The 24,067-nt window shown below is 40.0% G+C and overlaps 1 protein-coding gene across 2 annotated transcripts in view; it reads right to left on the minus strand.

Moving 5' to 3' along the window:
* Positions 1-428: 428 nt before the first annotated feature.
* The window catches only part of tcp11l2 (t-complex 11, testis-specific-like 2), a 37,809-nt gene continuing 14,170 nt past the window's right edge, over positions 429-24,067 (minus strand). For both annotated transcript variants that reach the window (XM_059987527.1, XM_059987526.1), the window contains exons 4-10: positions 14,124-14,244; positions 12,371-12,591; positions 12,033-12,169; positions 11,172-11,356; positions 8,969-9,150; positions 7,196-7,368; positions 429-6,083 (exon numbers count right to left, since the gene is read on the minus strand). In XM_059987527.1, the coding sequence (XP_059843510.1) occupies positions 5,842-6,083; positions 7,196-7,368; positions 8,969-9,150; positions 11,172-11,356; positions 12,033-12,169; positions 12,371-12,591; positions 14,124-14,244 (1,261 nt within the window). In that variant the 3' untranslated portion in view covers positions 429-5,841. The remainder of the gene's footprint in view (positions 6,084-7,195; positions 7,369-8,968; positions 9,151-11,171; positions 11,357-12,032; positions 12,170-12,370; positions 12,592-14,123; positions 14,245-24,067) is intronic.

The raw sequence follows: 24,067 nt of genomic DNA on the forward strand, positions 1-24,067 counted from the left end.
CAAGAAAGATGCTTTCAAGATGCTTAAGTCTTAAAACAAAAACAAGGATCAATAAAAATCTTCAAAAAAACAAGGATTAATATAAGGTTTTATTGTATAAAACTTGAAACTTAGATTTTTTTTTAAAAATACATATTCTTAATGAGAGTTGAAATATGGCAATTAAAATGACAGCACCAGCAAAACTTCACTCTCTTGCATTCACACAGATGTGGAAGTAGTTGTATTTTTGTTCTCAGTCCGGCCAAGGTTCAATAGTTACTCTCTTTCTCAAGGTCAATCACGTGGTTTCCTTCAGGTTGAATAGGTCTTGCACTACCAATAGAATTATCTACCTTAGATAACCATCAGCATCACCCAGCATATCATCAGCTTCAAATAAGAAATAAATGGTGTAATCTACACGAGCACTGAAATATCTAAAAAGTCTAGAAAATGATAGAGAAACCACATCATTAGCTTTTCTTCCATTACTTCACGCAAATAAGTTGTTGATTATTGAACTCTAGTTTCAAACCTTCAGAACAAACCATATCATTGTTTTGGGTTATGAATTGGGCAAAGGACTGAGCAGAAACATTGGGTGGGTATCCATGAATGCTGACAATGACCAACGATATTAAAAGTTGTTCCAATACAAGCATATAATCCTGCAGCCCAGTTTTTATTTCTACATTGCAGAGGGCTGATCCTTAAGTTTTCAAACAATAAAACTGTAAATCTGTCCCATACAAAATGAAAGAACATTTTGAATTGATTTAAAACTATGCAGTCAAGAATCTCTACCAACTCATGAAATACAGTTGTTCAATGAATAGAATAGTCTGTACACTGATAGAAATACACATATTGTGCATTACATCGGAAAATGAATGAATGGCAGAAAGTATTTCTCAAATTTCCTACCAATAGAGTACTTCAAAGCTAAAATTGAAAAGTTACTGATTATAAACCTGCCAATGTAAAATTATTAAATAATGCCTTTGATTACAGAACTACTGCTTATGTCAGTTAACGCTAATATTGTACCTGTAAAAGTCAAAAGCCTGCCATGCAAATAAGATACCCATGTACTGAATACTGTTCGAATATTTTTGGGTGTCACATTTATCAAATACAAGTAACTGTGTACCAATGTGCTTCAAGTGTGTACTTACACCAAGAGTATTATACAGGTCATCAACTGGATTACATATCCTATTCCATGCAAATTAAACTAGACACCATATATGCACAATACAAGTTTATACAACAGTCCAAACCAAATGAAACTATTGATTACAACTACTCTTCTAAGTTGAAAGTACTTTCAAGATTTTAATGATAGTAAAATGCTTAAAAAAATCAAGGTCCATGAGCTGCTGATGACATAATACTACACCCCAAATGCAAAACAACACTGAAAAACCATTAAACTGAAGGTCAATATAACTTGTACAGCAAGGTATTGATGCAGAAACTTTAAGTAACCCCCTCACAAAAAAATTATATTACAATTTAGTAAAGTGTCCCAATATGATTAGTAAAAGCATTATCAAAACAAAATTTGACACCAAGCTACACAGATATTAGGGCCAGTAATCAAAATCTTGTCGTAAGTGTTGATGGAATGTCATAAAAAGAGAAAATCAGAAACAGGAGGACGGTGAGGGAATGCCAAATCTTAGACCATTGTCGAATAAGAGTGCAAATAACTCAAACATATTGAGCTGGGGGGATGATAACCTCACTTACACGACTCTCCTGCTTATTGATCTACTGAGAACGCAATGCTATTGGTTTTAAAATTCTCGTTTTCAAATCCTTCCAGGGCCTTGCATTTACCCATTTCAAATCTCTTTTAAAATACATCTGACAAAGTTTTATCATCTACCCCAGTATCTTCCATATGACTCGATGTTTTTCAATAATTTCCTGCTAAGTGTCATGGGGCATTTTATTACATTAAAGATGCTCATTAAATTTATGTTGTCCAGTTATCACGCAACTTAGGAGCATTTGAACTCAAGGAATAACCTAACTAAAGGTAATTGAACAGGCCAATGGAAACTTAAATCCATTGACCTTGTGCAAACATAATTTAAAAGCTCTCTAATAATTCATCAACCCTTTAATTCTGTAGCTGCTTGAAATTTTCAGGATTTTTAAAAGGGGCTACAGCTGATTCAAAATGTGTGAAAAGCAGCACACAGAATGGTCTTAGCCTCCAAAGGATACCTGTACATCTTATGCATCTGCTCATGTACTAAGGTTGTAAACAATCTGATACAGCTTCAGAAAATTAAATCCCAATTCCATCAGCTTTATTTTTGTGTCAGTGGACTAAAGTGATGTTTATTTTCAGCTATTTTTTTAAATTTAGAGATACAGCACAGTAACAGATCCTTCAGGCACAACGAGCTGTGTTGCCCAATTACATCGATAGAACACTACAACACAGAAAACGGGCCATTAGTCTTGATGAAACTTCATTCTGCTAGTCCCATTGACTGGCACAGTCCCTAACCCTCCATACTTCTCCCATCCATGTATCTATCCAATTTATTCTTAAAACTTAAGAGTGAATCCACATTTACCACGTCAGATGGCAGCTCATTCCACATTCCAAGGCTATGAGTGAAGAAGTTCCCTCCAATGTTCCCCCTAAACCTTTCCCCTTTCCCCCTAAAGCTATGCCCTCTCATATTTATCTCTCGTAATCTAAGTGGAAAGAGCCTACTCACATTTACTCTGTCTATACCCCTCAATTTTGTAAACCTCTATCAAATCCTCCCCACATTCTTCTACGCTCCAAGGAATAAAGTCCTAACCTGTTCAATTTTTCCCTGTTACTCAACTCCTGAAGACCCGGCAACATCCTAGTAAATCTTTTCTGCACTCTTTCAATCTTACTGATATCCTTCCTATAGTTGGATGACCAGAACTGTACACAATACTCCAAATTTGGCCTCATCAGCGTCTTATATAACCTCACCATAACATCCCAGCTCCTGTACTCAATACTTTGATTTATAAATGCCAGGATGCCAAAAGCCTTCTTTACAACCCTGTCTACCTGTGACGCCACTTTCTGGGAATTATGTATCTGAACTCCCAGATTCCTTTGTTCCTCCGCACTCCTCAGTGCCCTACCATTTACTGTGCATGTCCTACCTTGATCTGTCCTTCCAAAATGCAACACCTCACACTTGTCTGCAATAAATTCCATCTGGCATTTTCTGGCCCATTTTTCCAGTTGGTCCAGATCCCTCTGCAAGCTTTGAAAGCCTTCCTTGCTGTCCACAACACCTCCAATCTTAGTGTCATCAGCAAACTTGCTGATCCAATTTACCACATTATCATCTAAGTCCTTGATATAGACAACAATGGTCCCAACACATGTCCTTGAGGCACACCACTAGTCACAGACCTCCAGTCTGAGAAGCAATCATCCAGTACCACTCTCAGTCTTCTTCCACACAGCCAATTTTGAATCCAGTTTTCAACCTCTCCCAGGATACCTAGTGTCTGAACCTTCTTAACTAACCTCCCATGTGGGACCTTGTTAAAGGCCTTACTAAAGTCCATGTGGACAACATCCACAGCCTTTCCTTCATCTACATTCTTGGTAGTTAGTTACGTCAACTCAGGCCTAGGGGGCTGGTGTCGGGCACAGTGACAGACTCTCCACTCCTCCCTCTCCCTCAGTGTGTTCAGTTCATCTACATTAGCTGTGCCACTATCTTCTAGGAGCATGTAGACCATAGCCTTGGGAGGGCACCCAGGGTTCATGCTCCCATGCTTGGGCTCCCATGTGATGACTAGGCTGGCAGGTAGCTCAGAGTGGCGTAGACAGTGCCCCCTGGTTGCAGTCTTCTCCCCTCAATTTTAGTAGTGAGCAACGGTAGGTTGTCATAGAGCTCAACGTTCGTCATGTGCTGTTGCCAACTTACGAAGCCATCCGGACCATTCATGTACAACAACCATCTAGTGACTTTCGTATGGTCTTGCTGAATGTCCACATTTTGCATCTGTACATGAGAATGGACTCTGTGACTACTATGAAGATCCTCTTTTTGAGCCCTCTGTTCAGGTTCGACCTCCGGATTCCCTTCATGTCGTTCATAGCCCTCCACGCCAGCACCTTCCGTATTTTTATGACCTTCTCTGAACTCATCATTCTTGACCCGAGGTACTTGAAGTCTAAGACTTTCTTAATGGTATCATTCTTTACGGCCTTAAGAATACCTTCATCACAGTTGAACGCCATGTACTCTGTCTTTTTAGCTTCTAGGTGAAGTCCAACTCAATTTCCACTTTTGTCAGTAGCTGCTGTGCTTCCTCCATCCAGTCAGAGAGCAGGACCATGTCATCTGCAAAATCGAGATCTGTGAGCATAACTGGTCTGATCCTTTTGGTTCGTCCTGGCTTTATGGTAAAACCAAGCTTGTCATGATCTTTGGTAGTTTGACGTACAGTGTAATCAAGGACGATTATAAAGAGATGTAGGGTGCCAGAATGTCTCCTTGCAACACACCAGTTAGGAGCTTGAAAACCGCTGTTTCTCCATCTGGTGATACAACTTTTGCCATGGTCTCGGTATAGCTGGACTCTGTTGCTCTCAGTAGATGGTCTGGCACTACGTAAGCTTTCAGGATCTTCAGCATTTTACCTCGGTGAATGGAGTCAAAAGCTTTGCGAAAATCGATGAAAGTAAGCAGGACTGGTAGGTTGTTCATCTTGACTTCCTTGATGATTCTACAGAGAGCAAGTATTTGCATTACTGTTGTGCGCTTCTGCTGAAAACCATTTTTGGAAACCTCCACAAAAAACTCTACAAGATTTGTTAAACACAATCTACCACACACACAGCCATGCTGACTATCCTTAATCAGCCCTTGGCTGTCCAAATACTTGTCTATCCAATCTCTCAGAACACCTTCCAATAATTTACCTATTACTGATGTTAGGCTCACCAGCCTGTAATTACCTGGTTTACTTTTGTTCCTCTTTTAAACAATGGAACTACATGAGCTACCCTCCAACCCTCCGGCACCGCACCTGTGGCTAAGGACATTTTAAATATTTCTGCCAGGGCCCCTGCAATTTCTACACTAGTCTCTCTCAAGGTCCGAGGAAATATAATGTCAGGCCCGGGGGATTTATCTACCTTTATTTGCTATAATGCAGCAAGCACCTCCTCCTCTTTAACCTCTATATGTTCCATGACACTACTGCTTGTTTCCCTTCCTTCCATATATGCTATGCCTGAGTAAATATGGATGTAAAAAAATTGTTTAAGATCTCCCCCATCTCGTGAGGCTCCACACATAGATGACCACTCTGATCTTCTAGGGGAAGACCCATGTAACTAATTAACTGACTAATCCATACATCTTTGGGATGCAAGAGGAAACCAGAGCACCAGGAGAAAATGTACAAACTCTTCACCTACAGCAGCAGAACTGAACCTGGATTGCTGGTACTGTAATAGCATTATGCTAACTACTATGTCCAATCAATATTATGGTTTTCATAAGATAAAAGGGCACTAATGCAATTACCAAAAAAGTTCTAGATTTTCTTAGTATTTTTTTTTTAAAAACTACATAACTTTATAATCATGGTATAAGTGGATAGTGATGGCCAATTTAAAGCTTCAGGCTCAAATGATTTTTATTAAATAGACATATACGATTTGCCAGTTTTGCTGAAGAATAGTAGATGTTATACGTTTGCAATTAACTAAATATATTCAAGTGTTATGCAGATAACACCATTCATTACAGCCAACGTATGAAGATGCAACATAAAAACACTAAAAACCAAACAGACATGCTCCCTTTTATTAACCTCCTCCTTTCAAGGAGAAGGCGATGCTGCTGTGCCTGCTGACGCAAGATCACTGAAAAGCAATTTTCGCAGAATGCCAGAATAAAAAGGCCCATACACCTGTCTGTTGTACTTAATAATAGAGACATATTGGGATCCAATCTCTTCCAGTTCAGCTTGAATGGGTTCCAGACCTCCCAAAGCAACAGATACAGTCTTCTGATGATTCTCTACACTGAGCAAATTTCTCATGTATAGCTCAATCCGGTTATCTGAAATTTAAAGTATTTTCATTAAATAGTTAAAATTGATGATGGCTCACAATTTCATCGGTAAGCACACAAGCAGAAACTCTCAAAACTAGAAAAAAATTTTGTTTATCTTCCCTCTTAATGCCCAGTCCACATACAAAATCAGAATTCTTTACAGGCTCAAAATGTTCAGTCTCTATTTTATTTGCATTTCAACACACAGTTGTCCTAATTAATGCACCCAAAATAATTACTTTTATTTCTTCCAAATAGTGTCCATGTTTGCTCCTTCAAAGCATTGATTCTGTCCCCACCACCCTGCTCCCCCCCCCCCCCCCACATCCCTCCAACTTTTGGTGACAAAGACTGGCTCACTTTATTTTTTTTTGAGAAATGAATGACATGGTGTATTTCCTGCAGTCCCTGTCACTAATATCTCCCAATAACCTTGAAAAGCCTTATAGAAGGGAAATATGTAGGATTCTGGGACTGAGGGCTAAGAAAAATCATTAAGGATGTTGATAACACAGAATTGCTGGTTCTGAACCTTCTGCTGCTGAAATCAGAGTAAATTGGTGCAAAAATCCAAGGAGATCTTGCTTAAATGGGAAGCATTTTATCTGGAACATAGTGCATTAAAATGTGGTGCAAGTAAGTGAACTAAATAAACCGATTATAGAAGGGAAAATATGCATGATTCTGGGACTGAGGATTGAAACTGTCAGATAACTTTTGTAGCTGGCCCTACCATGAATCAATTGTCTTCAATTTTAATGGTGCTACCACAAGAAACTGAACCAGAAACTGTGGAACCAAGACAAGAAATTAAATAATAGGTTAAGAGAGTTATCTTTTGTGAACAGGATATAGATCTGTACTCAAAAAGATGAGAGATAATGATACCTAATAGTAAACTATGAGTCAATCAATTCATTAGTCTTATTGAAATTGACAAATGTTGCAAAGATGCACTTCATTATTTTAACTATTACTTCCATTATTACCAGAACATAATGAACTTAGGCTAGTCTTGATGGTAAAGTTAAGTTTAAAATCCTATTAAAAAGTCTTCAATTGTTTCAGATAAATACGAAGATGTGATATAAAACAGTGAATATAAATTTTCCACTTACTGACTAAGGTACGAATAGGATTTCCTTCTTCTTTAATACTGTTGATTTGTCCTGTGAGATTTGCTTGACTTTCATTGTTAAGGTCAGGGTATCCATGTTCAACTAAGGCTTGGCTTATTTCACAACATACCCTCACACTTATGGTTTTAAGTGTTTCTTCAAGATTGAAATTTCTTCACAATATTACCGGTGAAGAAAAATAGTCAAATTAGTGCTGAGTGCTAATCAAAATGATTCCCCTTCCTGGGAAGGGGGCAGTACAGTTATTAGATTACACCATTCCAAATCCTATCTCACTCACATTGTGAGTGCTTTGAGACTTTAATAGTTTATTGTAATAATCTACAAGCACGGAAGTTTCTATGTAAAAGTGGGTGAGTGGCAGGATTTCAAAACCTTTGGTGATGTTGGGCGATTGTTTAGGAATATGACAATTCACATGGCTCCACGCTTACAGAAGTTCACAATTTAGACAAAAAGATATCAGAATTATGATAAACAAAGTTTTATGGATAGAAAAGATTTCATTTTTGTATGCAAGAACTTGAATATGTTGCAAATTCCTAATTATAGAATCCAATCAGATAGAACCTTCTTTATACAACTGTTGGCCAAAAGCAAACTGCACATACATGTAGATTTAGAGTACCTCTCATCACGTAAAATTTAATCGTCAAAAAAAATGTACACACAGAAAAAGTGCTAATTGGAAACCCAACGATCCCTCTTGAAACAACACTCATCATACACTAAAAATCATCCTCAAATGTTCTCTTCGAAAGTAAACTAGGTTGCATTAGCCCTTTGTCTACTACAGCAGTTTAAATGCACGCTCAGTGACAAAATTCAGGGCATCTTTTGCAGGACTATGCAAGCAGCAATTAAAATGTGTTGAATTTGCAAAATGTCTTCATTTTAAATGATTTTTTCCCCTCAAGTCTGCTTCTTACTTTACAAATTAATTTTGTTTGATGACATTAACAGCTGACCACAAGGATATTGCCCCACCTCCCAACCCAAACATCGAACACCTAATAAAGAAAAGTATTGTTTAGTTCACAAGAGAGCACAAAGATGCATCTTGTTGTAACATGACTCCAATAGCGAATTATTGACTTCATGCATTTTGCTGCAAAATAACATAAGTGTGGCAAGTAATAGAGAGAAAAAAAATCATCCCCAAGCTACTACACACCCCTCAGCTCTCTCAGCAGTTTTAAATGCACTTGTACCATCCTAAAAGGATAGCAACTTTCATAGTTAGATCGGATGAATATTTGATAGGTTTTTTTTTTAAAAATCACATAAATCACAGGGGGACATTTTTGTTAATTTATTTGTTCATATTAAGTAGATGTTAATGACAAGATGATAATTATTGATCATTCCCAATCACTGTTGAAATGACGAAGTGGTTTAGAGTTCAATAAGAAGTTGCTTATTGGCCAGGTGACATAATTAAGGCAAATTGCATTCTCACAGAGTTAGAAATGTTCCAGATCTTTCTCTTTATGAATGTTCATCATAATGCACTACACCGCCCTATCTCAGCATAGATTTCCTTGATTGGTAATTAAAATTTCAAGGAAATGCAAATCTGAAAAAAGTTAGAATCATCTCAGAACTTCATTTCAATAAAATGCAAGCAGACATTTATCTCTGACTGCAACCTGATAAACCAGTGCCATCTGCAGCAACCGGTGCAGCAACCTTAATACCTCAAATTCCAAAAACAATTACAACTTTAGGACAAACAATGAAAATCAAACTTACTTGTCATTCATGTCTTCAAGCAAAGCAACTAAAATTCTCTTTACTTTGTCACAGAAGCCTGGAAGGCTTGAGAGTGTTGTTCCCCCGAAGTTGCAGATGATCAGCATCAGATAGGCGACAAGTTTTTGCTGGTTAAGTCTTTGCTGTAGTTTTTGGAGACGTGATTGATCAGTCAAAAGAGTCTGAAAAAGAAATACAATTTGAATAGTACAAGCCTAAGCATTGTTGTCTTGATTAAGTGATTCTACAAAAAAAATGCTCTCCTGCTATGTTAGTTCTTCCTCTATACTGTATCTAGGAGCTGCGCTTTGCCACAAGGGTATAAAGCATGTATACATTATTGCATTAACTGTGTCCATTCCCAAGGCCTTCTTCTACTGTTGTACTGTCATTTGACAGTAACAAAACATCTGTTCTGAAAGGCAAGTTCACAATCTCACACACCATGCCATCAACGGGTCAAAGCCCAAGATTCCCATACAGACGACATTCAACAAAGTTCATCAGCGCAAGTTATTCATATGTAGTGCTATACAAAGTTTTACAAATCTTTTAAATTTAAAAGCAGAAAATACAAAGCAAGTTAGACATCATATTTCATTGCATACAAAATTTAGATTCTCCAAACAGCTGCAGATTGCTGGAAGCAGTTAAGTTGATCCTCATAAGCAATGACAAGTGATTTTATGTTATAGAAAGTACAAAGTGAAAAGGCAACAATGACTTATTCTTTTATCACAGAATAAAGGAAGAAAAATATTTTGAATACTATGCTTTGTGCAGTGAGGCACAAATCACAATTCAGAATATTGATAATGACTTCTTGAAAATATTAATTTGGGATAAAATAATATTTAAGCATTGTAATTGACTGCACCTTTAAAAACATACTACTTGAAACTTTTCTGCATCTTTATTACTCAAACATCAAACACATTATTCCACGACCCAAACTAGATGATTTGCTTCCGCAGCCAGATTCCTGGTTCTTTGTAGCTCTCCTCTCAGCGAGTTGTTGCCCAATATAACTTTCTAATCTGCTGCTTCATAATCGTGACCTCCTACTCCACCTTAGTTCCTGTACAAATGACACTTCTTACTTTTTTTTCCCCCTACACTCCAAAGACTGAACATGCTTACATGCCTATTCACTTCCCAGAGCCCCAGTACAAAATCTGGCAGGTTTACTATATGTTTGGGCTCTGGAATTCCAAATAGCAAGGATATTATGACTCCTGGATTAAGGGATGGAAAAGGAATTAAGTCAGTAATTATATCCCCAAATATTAGGGTAAGTAGATTAGTAAGATCTTTTATGATATTGAAGCATCCAGATTGGATAATTTAACCTTAAGGTGATAAACATTATGTTATACAAATTTAGAGATACAAAATGGATCATAGAGATTTTAAGAAGTGTGTAAAGGAAAAATTATTGCTCCTATGAACTATTTAACAAGAGACTAGATCTTGATGTTGTCAGTAAATGCTCTGGTATATATTGTTCCTTTCATTAAGAAAGCAGATTTTCACAATTGTTTGCTGTGGAAAGGAAGCAAATGTCCTTCCACTTGCCCATTTTAGTTGACCTAGCACAAATAATCTGATGGTGTAAAATGTCCAGCTAGAAGTAACTTAAGGTGTAATATTCCCTCTTCTATTTGTGTTGTTTTTTAAAAAAAAATACAAACCATTCAGAAAGAACAAAGGAAACAGTTATTATGTTTCCATTAAGACTCTGAGTTCATCCCATATCCTAAAGAACAGGAGAAGGCATAGAAGTTGTGCTTTGAGACCAGAGAAAATTTCAAAACTGAGAATTAAATGAAGGAAATTTCATTTCTGTAATAACAAAAGGTTGAAAACATATTTTGCAACGTCAGTCAATTCACTGTAGTTATTCCTGGGCGAAGGAAATTAAAACCTTTTAATGATGATAGATTCTCAGATTCTTCCACTGGAAAATTAAAAAAAATAAATAAAAATGCTGGTACCTTTGTGGCACAGATACATTCAAAGTCCCTTTGTCTTACCCCATACAACCTTTGGGCATAAAATTTGATAAAAATTCTCAGACAATTCCTATCCATCTCTAAATCATAAACCCTAAAGGGTCCTAGTTGAAACATGTCAGAGATCTCCACTTCTCCAAATTTTTGTTTGATAAAACTTTGAAACTGTGTTCCTTTATATATAAATTTACCTCAGGTACTGGCTTATTGCCGTAATTCCACTGCAATAATTTCAAATAAGCATTGTTTAGCACAGAAGATGGACTTAGAGAAAGACTCGAGCTCCCATTGGTGGCACAGGAAGTGTCTGAGGGACCCAAGGCTGAAACTTCAGCAACAGACTCCTTAAGCCACTGAGTTGTGAGATCAAGGGCATCTAAAAACAGAAACATTTATGTTTATCCAAGAGTTATATGCAATCTTCCTCAATGTAAATATGTTAACTCTGTACAAAAATAAACATCTTTTGACAAAGAGATTGCTTCAAATTCAGAGACAGGACAGCTATTTTCATTAAAACTGGATAAGGATGCAACCAGCTTTACTGGGACATTGCAATGCATGAGGAAAGATAAGCTAAAGAACAATCATTCAAAAAATTTACAGCACATTACATGTTGTTAGAACCAACCCCATTATTAGCACTTATTGATAAAAAGTTTCCAAATAATTCTTGCTTAGACCCTAAATAAAAAATAATTAAATGCTATGTAACATGTTTTATTATTGAAACCTATTACTGGCATCCTTTCCTTCTGGTGGCACAGAAATTGTCACATGGGATATCTTCTATTTTGAGGGTTATCAATCGACAAGACCAGAGATGTTTCCAATAATATTCTTCATTCCTCAAATCTAACAAAAACTGAGCTGCATTCCATTGGAGAGCAACATCAAATATCTGCATCAGAATTTCTTTCATGTAAACTTCTCTCAACCTCTCAGACAATGGAACATTAATTCTAAACTAATGGCCATTGCACATCAAGAAAAGATGGAACAGTGAACCTTCTGGTTTAAAAGTTGATTATGCACAAATCAACTCAACGTACCAGGTTGTTTGTCGAGAAAATCCTGAAATTTGCTTCGTTCATAATCCACAGAACATTGTTGAACGTGTGGCCGAATATATTGAATGGTGAAGTTGATCATATCCATAGTCATCAAATTAAGAACACGAAACATCTCTCTAATGAAGAAATACAAAGCTCATTAAAAGTTTCAGTGGTGATATGTAAGAGAAAGCACAGTTATACTGACAAATATATGAAGGATTTCTCCTCGTTTTACCATCAACTACGAATTATAAAGGAAAATGTTTCAGTGTCAAAAAGCTCAAAAGCAGCAATTTATAACTTTCACTCCACTCTACAAAGAATATCCTATTTACCTGAACAGTGGCACGGTTTCTGTAATCGATTTTAATTTTTTTACTTCATCATCCCGAACTGGGGCACAAAATTTGGCCATTAAGGTGATTATATAGTCAGCCAGTTTATGAATGTCAATAGCATTGTGTGCAGACTGTTGTCGAATTAGATCCAGATCAAGGACCTCAGAGATCTGGTTTCGAAGTCTATTTTGGCCAGGTATCAAAAACGACAGAAGTATCTAAAAATAAGAAATAGTTGTGTAAATTAAAGAACCTGTACTTATTATTTGAACATTGTATTCGATGGTGTTACATTTATAAGTACTTTTGTAATGCCATTATCAACATTTACTTCTTTTGCCTGAAGTTTTTTTTGTGATTCTAAACTAAACTGTGCTGGATGAAAAAATTCTAAAATGTTAGGAAGAAGCAAAATGAAAAGACGACAACTACATTTTAAATGGATGATGTCATTAACAATAAATGCATGTTACGGTCATGGAAGCGTTACAAAGTAAGAGGCTATAAATAAGTACTTGCAAAACAGGTTTCTGAAAAACAGGGGCAACACATTAAACTACTTCATCCCTTCCATGTTTTCTTATCGATGCCTTCACACACAACATAACAGGTTATTCTTTATCAACGACCTTCTAAATTATTTTTCTTGCTGAACTGAGGTCTGGGCAAGAACTATCAGAAGTAAAGCCAGAACCACTTTTTTTGAAATAAAAACTCTCCTTAAGTGAATAGCTCATTTCATTTGGCCCTCTATTGTTTGGGGACAACCATGGATGTTGCATCCCAGCTGTCTATGTGATACACAAAACAGGGCAGTACAATATGGAGAGCAAGCTGTTGCCCATACAGCAGGCTCCCCCTCTCCATGCAGCTGATGAATGACAGAGACCACTACAGTTTGGCGTCAGTGGTGTTGCAGGAGTTGCCAATCAGCATTGAACTCTATGTAGGACTGCCTGAGGGATTCCAGCTCCAGCTTGTTCCTCAGGGATTTGTGGTGAACTATGTGCCTGTCGGGACACGCCCCTGCTGACTGCTCCTGTGGCTCCTCCCACAGGCCCCTGTATAAAGGAGACCTGCGGCCTGAAGATCGGCCTCAGTCTCCAGGACCTTGTATGATAGACACTCACTCCTGGTTCCTTCTTCCAGTCAATAAAAGCCGATATCTCGCCTACGTCTCAGTGTGAGTTATTGATGGTGCATCAGGATTACTCCCAAAGACCTCCCCATGAGCCAGTATAGACATAAGGCAGCGGAGGATTGAGGTCAGTTTTCCTTCTACGAGGTCAGCTGTCATCCATGGCTGACAAGCCCCATCTGCTTAAAGGTGACAGGTTTTAAGGTGCCAGTAACCCAACCTTGCCCTTTCTCCTGTCAGTAGAAACAGTTCTGCCAGGCTTATAAGCTAAGCCACACGTGAAGTTTAGGAGCTGGAGATGAACCTGGTTGTCAGAGACTATTTGAGATTCACAACATTGGGAGCAGTTAATAGGTAGTGGGAACTTCCACACTACCACCCCCTGCCAATAACAATCTTAAGGAACCATTTGAAATGATGGAAATGTTAAATGACAACCATATTGCAGATAATACTTATCCATGGAAAAGTTATTTTCCTATCAAAATTGTCCAAAGAGGAACACTTTTTAGATCACTCCTTTTTGAAACTAGACAATACCTCTAATCAATTACAACGAGAAGGCAAAACCTAGATGATGACCTGAAGAAAATAAAACACATTGTTATTTACCTCTTTAATTTCTCCCAAAAGCAAGAGGGCATGTTCATATTCAGGTGGATCTTGGTTTAGCTGAGCCTCCAAACAGTCCCAGAATGCTTTGTGAACTATTTCTTTTACCCTCCTCTGTAAACTGTGCACAAAAGATGATCCCAAGTAAATTAGTTGACATTTACAGTTTAATTATTCAATTATAAAATTAACATATTTTGGAATCTGTAGTAAAAGCAAACAAAGTTCAAAATAAATTTATATTCAAATATGATGGAGAGCACTTGGAAAATGCACTCCTTACACACGATACACAGGTATCACTGTATACAACCCTGAGATTCATTTTCTTGTGGGCAAATACAAGAAACACAATAAAATCCATGAAAGACTGCCCCCAACAGGACGGACTGGGATAGTTCAGGACTGGATAGATGGCGAGCAATAAATATCGAGAACATGAGGTGGTGAGTCTTGAAAATGAGTCTATAAGCTGTGGGAACAGTTTGGTGATTGAAGTTGAGGAAAGCTATCCCCCATGTTTCAAGAGCCTGATGGTTGAGAGGTAATAACTGTTCCTGAAGCTAGTGGTGTGGGTTCCGAGGCTGCTATACCTCCTCCCTGATAGCAGCAGCAAGAAGAGAGGATAGCCTGGATGATGGGGGCCTTTGATGATGGATACTGCTTTCCTGCAACAGCACACCATGCAGATGTGCTCAATGATGGGGAGGGCATTACCCACGAAGGACCGGGCTGTATCCACAACTTTTTGTAGGCTTTTCCATTTAAGGGCATTGGTGTTTCCATATTAAGCTGTGATGCAACCAGTAAATATTATTGCCACCACACATCTATAGAAGTTTGTGCTGGACCCAGGACAAGACCCTCTCCAGAACTTATGTGCTGGACGCAGGTCACATCCTCTGAAATGATAACAACAAGGAATATTAAGTTGCTGACCCTCTTCACCTCTGATCCCCCAATGCGGACTGGCTCATGGACCTCCAGTCTCCTCCTCGTGAAAGTCAATAATCGGATCCTTGATCTTGCTCGTATTGACTGAGAGGTTGTTGCCGCACCATTCATCCATATGCTGATTTGTCACCACCTTTGATTCGACCAACAACAGTGATGTCATCAGCATACTTAAATATGGCACTGGAGCTGAACTTGGCTGTACAGTCACGAGTAGACTGGGGTGGGGTGGGGGTAGGCCAAAGCACACAGCCTTCTAGTACACCTGTGCTGATGGTGATTATGGAGGAGAAGTTATTGCAAATAGAAATAGAGGATCTAGTTGCACAAAGAGATATTAAGACCAAGGCATTGAAGCTTATTGATTAGTTTTGGGAGGATGACGGTATTGAATGCCAAGCATTCAATGAACATCTTATTGTATGCACCTTCACTGTCCAGATATACCAGGGTTGAGAGAGGAGCTAATGAAATGGTATCTGCTTTTGGCCTACTGTTTCTGTAAGCAAATTGGAACAGATAGAGTTGCTTTGCAGGCAAGAGTTGATATGTTTCATGTCCAACCTCTCGAAATACTTCATCACAGTGGATGCAAGTGCTACTGGACGATAGTTATTGAGGCAGGTTACCACATTCTTCTTAGGCATCAGTATAATTGAAGCCCACTTGACCTCAGACCACTAATGCAAGAGGTTAAGGATATCGGTGAGCACACAAATCAGTTGATCAACACAGATCTTTAGTACTTGGCCAGGTATCTCATCTGGATGGGTGCTTTCTGTGGGTTCATCCTCCAGAAAGATCCAATCACAGGGTCACTGGGGGCTGTGGGAGTTCGTGAAGGCCTCCCTCAGTCTCCAGAATGTCGTGGGTTCCTCTGTTGCTAATAAAATTGATGCACCATCAATAACTCTCGGAGACAGGAGGAGAATGATAGGCTTTTATTAGCAACAGAGGAACCCATGACATCCTGGAGACTGAGGGAGGAGCAGTGCCTCCAATCACCTTTATACAAGGGTCTGTGGGAGGAGCCACAAGAGCAGTCAGCAGAGGGGCGTGTCCAGACAGGTATACATAGTTTACCACAGCCTCCATGTTTTGGAAGTCAGAGCGAGCATTAAAGGCATTGAGCTCATCTGGGAGTGAAACCTTGTTGTCACCCAAGTCACCCGATTTCGCTTTGTAAAAAGTTTACTGCATTCAAGCCCTGTCACAGCTGTTGGGCATCCTTCAGTGATACAAGTTTGGTCCAGAATTACCACTTCTCACACGAGATAGCTTTATAGAGATTGTAACTTGATTTCTTGTATTTTATTTGGTCACCAGACCAGAACGCCACTGATCTGGCCCTGAGCAGATTGCAGTTATGGTGGTTCATCTTGGGCTTCTGGGTTGGGAAGACTGAATGATTGTGGGGACACACTCATCTACAACTGTTTGTATAAAGACCATGACAGCCATGGTGTAGAGTATTTGTTCAAATCCTCAGACATGGCCCAGTCCACAGACTTGAAACAATCCTGTAGCTACTTCTTTGCCTTCTCCAACCACCTCTTCATTGTCCTTACATCTGGAGCCATGCGCTTTAAGCATCTGCCTATATGCAGATAGAAGGTCAGCCGAATGACCAGATTTCCCCAAAACTACATTCTAGGGATTGAACGGTAGGCGTTCCTTATGGTAGTGTAGCAGTGGTTGAGTGCGTTGGGACCCCTGGTGCTACAGGTGATATTTTGATGATAATTGGACAGAGATTTCTTCAAACAAGCTTGATAGAAGCCCCTGGCAATGATTTGAGGGTGTCAGGTTAGGCTGTTTCTTGCTTGCTGATCACAGCACTCAGTACCTTGAGTGCCTGTTTAACATTGGCCGCTGGCGGTATATAAACTGTGGTCAGGATCAAAGGGGAGAATTCTCATGGCATGTAGAATGGGCGGCACTTAATCATTTGATGTTCCTGGTTGGGGGAACAAGTGTGCCAATAAAACCACTACGTCCAAGCACCAGAAAGGGTTGATCATGAAACACCGACCCCTCCTTTTGCCTTCCCTGAATTAGCATTCAGGTCTATTCAGTGCACTGAGAAGCCCTCAGGTCTGATCGCCAAATTCAGCTTGTTTGGAGTTAGCCACGTCTCCGTGTAACACAGAATGCAGCAGTCCCTTATTTCCCTCCGATATAGCTGTTTTGCACTTTGGTCCTTAATCTTGTTCTCCAGCAACTGTACATTTGCTAACAAACTACTGGATAGAGGAATTGTCATACCCCAGTGTTTTAGCCGAGCTTTAAATATTACTATAGAAAATACAAAAAAAGAAATAGAAACTGACCTATAAATTGGATTAGACCAAATCAACACAGTCTAGCTCCAATTTGCGCTACATATGGTGTCAGTCATGTGAGCAGTGTGGGTGGTGTGCATGTGTGAAGCATGTGTTTGTGCAGACTTCCTCACTTCCCATTCTCAGCTGCTCTGACAGTGATGAAGTGAAGAGTAAACAGATGTGATCCAAAAGCAGAAATGGAAACTGACTTTAGAAAGGAAACAAAAATACATATAAAAATGCTGAAAATTGCAGCCCAGCAAGAGAAGATAATTAGAGCTTTATTTAAAGGGAATTTTAAAAAAAAATCAGTGGTACATATCTTTACATTTTCATGTATCACCTTCCACAACATGTCTGTAATCTTAACAGAGATGCATTAAAAATAAAATCATTTTTAAAGTACACTAATCCACGAACCATTTAAAGTTGAAATAACAACGCACTATGGTAAGAAATTATTACTCATTAACCAATTTAACAATTTACCATTTATATAACTTTAGAGACTCAAAGGCACTAAACAGTATCCATTAATTTCAATAAGCATTGAAACAACTTGATGTGCAATCTTATTTAATCATCAGAAAAAAATCCATCCGTGAAATCCAAAAGTTCTTTTCAAGCTTCATCTGAACATGAATGAGTCACTTTGAAACATTACAGAGTTTGGAATTTGAAAGGTTCAAATCTCTAGTCAATACTTAATTTAGTTAATTTGTTAACGTAAGTGGCAGCAGGAACAACTCAAATTCTTGAGTTTAAAAAAAGCCAATCGTTCCATTTATTTCATTATCTAGTGACTTATGATGAAATATAATTATTTGGTGGAGAGTTATTTTCTGCTGCTTGACACTATTTTCCGAAGAAACTCAAAAACAAACCATGAACAGTCAAACCACTGAAGATACAAAAAGCAACTGAAATCCCTTGCAAAATATGACTGCACAGAGCAATGACAGCTTTTTTAAAGATTCCACAATCCTCAATGCATGTGCATTCCAAGGAGAAAAATGTTGCTGTAAAAGAGAAATGGTATTCGAGGATCCAGTAGGTATTTCAAAGTATATCGGGCAGTATACAGTGAATAAAGACTGGTTTGATGAAAACCGTGGGACCATTTCAGCAGCCCTTCCGGCCAAGAACAGGGCCTATACAGACTGGCAGAATGACCCATCACCTGTCTCAAAGAAAGACAAGTTTAAACACCTGCAGTCCAAAGAACAGGCGGAACTGCGTGAAATGCAGGACAGGTGGTGGCAGAGAAAGGCTGAGCAGGTGGAACGCAATGCAGACATGCATGCCACCAGAGAGTTCTTCAGCGCCATAGTGTCAGTTTATGGTCCTTCTAAATCAGGATGCTCCCCCTTGCTGTCATCTGACAGGTCGAACCTGATCGAAAACCAGGAAGGACTGGAAAACTGCTGGGCTGAACACTTTTCCAACCTACTCAATAGGCTGCCCACAGCTGATCCTGATGTCTTACAGCAGATCTTCAGCAGCCAGTCCTGGAAGGCCTAGACCTGACGCCCTCTACTGATGAGATCAAGAAAGCCATTTTGCCGATGAGCTCAAATAAAGCAACAGGGCAGGATGGCATTCCTGCTGAGATCTACAAAGCATTAAGCCCAAACGCCTTACAGGCCTTCCAAGACATCCTGGAAGACATCTGGAGCACAGAGGAGATGCCTCGCAACTTACGCGATGCCCTCATCGTGGCTCTCTACAAAAACAAGGGAAGCAAATCAGACTGCAGAAATTACAGGGGTATCTCATTGCTGTCCATCACAGGCAAGATTTTTGCCCGCATTCTCCTGAACAGACTTGTCACTGTCTCGGAAAGGAACCTCCCAGAGGCGCAGTGTGGCTTTCGGCCAGAACGGACTACAGTAGACATGATATTTGCCGTGAGGCAAGTCCAGGAGAAGTGCATCGAGCAGAACAAGCCTCTTTACTGTCTTCACTGACCTGACAAAGGCATTTGACACTGTAAACAGGGAGGCTCTCTGGATCATCTTGAGACATTACAGATGCCTGAGGAAATTCTTGGAGATGATTCAGCTGCTCCACGGCGGAATGACAGGACAGGTCCTTTGCAATGGTGATACGTCAGCTGCATATGCCATTTCCAATGGGCTGAAGCAGGCTGTGTACTAGCCCAGTCCTGTTCAATCTGTTCTTCGCTTGCATGTTGTCACGTGCTGTCCAAGGTCTGAAGGAGGGAGTGTACATCAGGTACCGACTGGACATCTCACTCTTTGACCTTCGCCGCTTGAACGCACGGATGAAGTGCCTCCATACAGTTATGTAAGAAACCCTCTTTGCCGATGACTGTGCGCTCCTGGCGCACAAAGACAATGATCTACAGTTGATGCTGAACAAATTCTCAGACGCTGCTACACCCTTTGGCCTGACTATCAGTCTGAACAAGACTGAAATACTTTACCCGCCTGTGCCAAACACCAACCCCATAGAAACAGAAATCACTGTTGATGACACCCAGCTGACAAATGTAAACAGCTTTAAATACTTGGGAAGCATCATCTCGACTGATGGGTCTTTGGACAAAGAAATTGACTCCAGGATCAGCAAGGCCAGCCAGGCTCTGGGGAAGCTGCTCAATCAACACAACGTCCACATCTCCACAAAGCTGAAAGTCTACAGAGCTGTGGTCATCCCTTCTTTCCTATATGGATGTGAGACCTGGACTCTGTACCGACGACACATCAAACAACTGGAGAAATTTCACATGCGCGCCCTCCGCTCCATCCTTGGCATTCGTTGGCAAGATCGTGTCTCCTCCAACCTGGAGGTCTTGGATCGTGTGGAGTCCACCAACATTGAGTCCCTAATCACAGAGCCCAGATGCGGCGGGTGGGACACTTCATCAGAATGGACGACCACCGTATGCCTCGCCAACTGCTCTATGGTGAACTGGAGACCAGAAAGAACTCAAGGTCGTCCACGCAAGCACTCCAAAGATGCTGTGAAGGAAACCCTACCCTACTGTGACATCCAGCCAAGGGAACTAGAAGCTGCAGCTGCTGACAGAACCCGCTGGCGAGCCCTGTGCTATGAAGCCTACACCAGTTTTGAAGACAGGCGCTGCCAAAAACTGATGGAAAACCGTGAGCAGCATCACAGAACAGCAGCCACAGTTATTACAACAATGGACTTCTGGTGCCCCCATTGTGCTAGACTCTGCACTTCCAGACTGGCACTGCAGAGCCACCTCCGTGTCCACAGAAGAACTGCACAACAGCGTGTCTTCTTCGAATCTGAAGGACTACCACTAACATTGGGGAAATCAATAACTGTCATATATCTAAATATTCAAAAGGCATTTAACAAAAGGTCAGGGTGTGGGAATGTAACCATACTGGAATGGATAAGGACAGTTTTAAAGGCTGCAAACAGAATGCAATAAATGTTTTTCAGGTTGGTAGGTATTCACAATTGGATGATGTATTGATTGATAAGGATCATTTGGCTCTTTTGTCAAAGGCTTTGGATAGATCAAATGCTGAGGCCTAACAACACTCCATCAATCATTCTGAAAACTTATGCTCCAGAACTTCCCATGGCCTTGGCCAAGCTGTACCATGACTGCTACAATTTGCAAAATTGCCTGAGTGTGTTTCATCCGGAATAAGGACAAATCCAAACACGGACAGAAGAGTTGAATTTCCAAGGTGAAGTTAGAATAGCTGTCCTTAACATTAAGGCAGCATTTGATCAAATATGGAAACAAGGGACACAGGCCAAACATTATGATTCCAACCTTCCACTGGAATGAAGATCTGGATGAGGCTTTTCATTCCAGAATGAAGGAGGTGTCCTCCTTCTTCAAAGAGGCTTCCCTTCCTTCACCATCAAGACTGCCCTCAACCACATCTCTTCTATTTTGTGCACGTCTGCCCTCACCACAACCTCTCACCACCCTACCAGGGTTAGGATTCCTCTAGTCCTCACCTACCATGCCACCAGTCTCTGTGTCCTGCACATAATTCTCCAGAACTTCTACCATCTCCACAACAGGATCCCACCACCAAGCACATTCCCTCACCCCACCTTCTGCAGGATTGCTCCCCATGCAACTCGCTTTTCCTTAGGTCCCTTCCAACTGATTTCCTTTCTTGCACTTATCCTTGGAAGTGGAACAAGCACTACACCTGCCACGACACTTCCTCCGTCACTACCATTCAGGGCCCTAAACAGTCCTTCCAGGTGAGGTGACACTTCTGGTATCTGGTGCTCCCTGTGTGGCCTCTTGTATTTCAGTGAGACCCGATGCAGATTGGGAGACTGCTTCACTACGTTCCATCTGCCAGAAAAAGTGGGATCTCCCAGTGGCCACCCATTTTAATTCCATTACCCATTCCCTTTCTGACATGTCCATCCATGGCCTCCTCTACTGTCACGATGAGGCCACACTCGTTGGAGGAGCAACATCTTATATTCTGTTTGGGTAGCCTCCAACCCGATGGCATGAACATCTATTTCTCAAAATTCTGAACTTCTCTATTCCACATCCCATTTTCCCTCTCTCACCTTATCTCCTTGCCTGCTCATCTCCTCCCTCTGATGCTCCTCCTCCTTTTTCTTTCTTCTATGACCTTCTGACTTACCCTATCAGGACTTCCCATTCTCCAGCCCTGGATCTCTTTCACCAATCAACTTCCCAGCTGTTTACTTCATGTCTCACCACCACCCCCCCCCCCCCTTCAGGTTTCACCTATCACCTTGTGCTTCTCTCCCCTTTAAACTCTACTCCTCATCTTTTTTCTCCAGTTGTGTCTCAGTCCAAAACATTGACTGTACTCTTCTCCATAGATGTTGGCTGGCCTGCTGAGTTCTTCCAGCATTGCCTGCAATGATAGTTTACCGGTAATTAACAGTATTTAGTGGTTTTCCTTGTTTTGTTAGCCACCAGCCAGAAGTCATGTTCACCAGTGCCACCTTAAACCAGAAGGGCTCATCTAACGAAGAGAAATTTCAGCTAACACAACCCCCCACCTGAAACTCAATGGCCTTGTCATCAGCGTAACCCAAACTATTTAATATCCATAGGGCTATTATTGACCAGGACTGAACCGAAGTAGCCATATACTCAATGTGGCTGCAAGAGCTGTTCAGAGGCTGGGAACCCAAACAGCACGAGAACACCACCACCCAAGTCTCATTCTGAGCAGCACATCATCCCGATTTGAAAATATATTACCGCCCCTTTCCTAGGTCCTGGAACTGGCTCCATAACAGCAGTTTGGATGTACTAAGTCAGCAAGCTTTGCAGTTCACCTCTGCCTTCACGAGGGCAGTTAAGTGCTAGATCAGCCGCAGCCATTGAATGAATAATTTTTAAAAATCCATATTAAAGAAGGCACTGTAGTATAACACTATTACAACGCCAGTGACCCAGGTTCAAATACATTCTCCCTGTGAAACCCGTATGGGTTTCCTCCCTCATGTTCACATGGGTGCATTTAGGCAGCAAAACTCATTGTGCTAGTAAAGCCTGTTACTGTGTTGTTTCTCTAATAAAAGATAATGGAAAGATAGGAATGTTGCAATTTGAGGTTTATTGATGAATTAAAGTTCTGTGGCAAAGGGAGTTCCTAGGAAGACAGAGTCTGCAAAAGGAGATGTCAGTCTGAGTGAGTGACAAGGTGGTTTACCCTGTTTTAAGGTAAGAAGTTATTCACTGAAGGGAAGACAGAAACACAGACTTTACTAAATGGCAGGTAACTAGGAAGTACTGGTATAAAGCAAGTTCTTGGTAATGTAGACAACACACTTACAGGGATGGCAAGCAATTTTCAATTTGAATTATATTATTTTCCTTTATCATAAGAGGTTCACTTAAAAAAAAGTTTCAATTTTACAACACAAGACTTGATCTGACCTAGACTTGCTAAAATGCTGCAGGAGAAATGAACTGGAATTGACTTACAAAGAAAAAAATACATTAAAAGCATAGATGAAACATAGATACATTGTGTGTGAAACAATGGGAAAGATTTAACATTTCACATCAATTAAATTTGATTAGATTCCAAGGCAATTAATCGGTAATGTCAATCACACATTCCCGTTTACACAGGAATCCACCATCAATTTCACCTTCCTATACACCATACATTACTTTTTATTATTCAAGATTTGTGTGAAGCTGGTCAGTCACTTTAAAGAATAATTGGTAGTAGTAATAACAGTACCCAGTCAGTTTCCTGTGGTAATGTGTTGAAGTGAAAACAAAGTGAAATTTAATGAAATTAACGAGTTTATTAATGCTATTATCTTAAGAGACACTCCAAGGAGAGAAAGTGCACTGATGCAAGGAAAAGCTACAGCAGGACCCGGAAAATGGCATATATTTAGAAGGATACATCTCTAAGGATGATTCAATCACAAGTGTAATTAATTCAATATTCTCTTGTGATCAGGACCAATTATCTTGACAGCATTCTGCACAATTTTACCAATGGTATTCAAACCAAAAATAAACAGAAAAATGCTGTTGGATGTAATCAATCCCAAGACAGGGGGAAATACTGTTTTTTTGTTATTTATCTAATTCTAATGATTGCTGTCTATTGTTAAGCACCCTCGTATCAGAAGAATGTTGGAGAGAATGTTTATCTACTGACTAAACTTAGAAAGGTTTAG

This window comes from Hypanus sabinus, chromosome 13 (assembly GCF_030144855.1).
Source record: "Hypanus sabinus isolate sHypSab1 chromosome 13, sHypSab1.hap1, whole genome shotgun sequence".
NCBI classification, from domain to species: domain Eukaryota; kingdom Metazoa; phylum Chordata; class Chondrichthyes; order Myliobatiformes; family Dasyatidae; genus Hypanus; species Hypanus sabinus.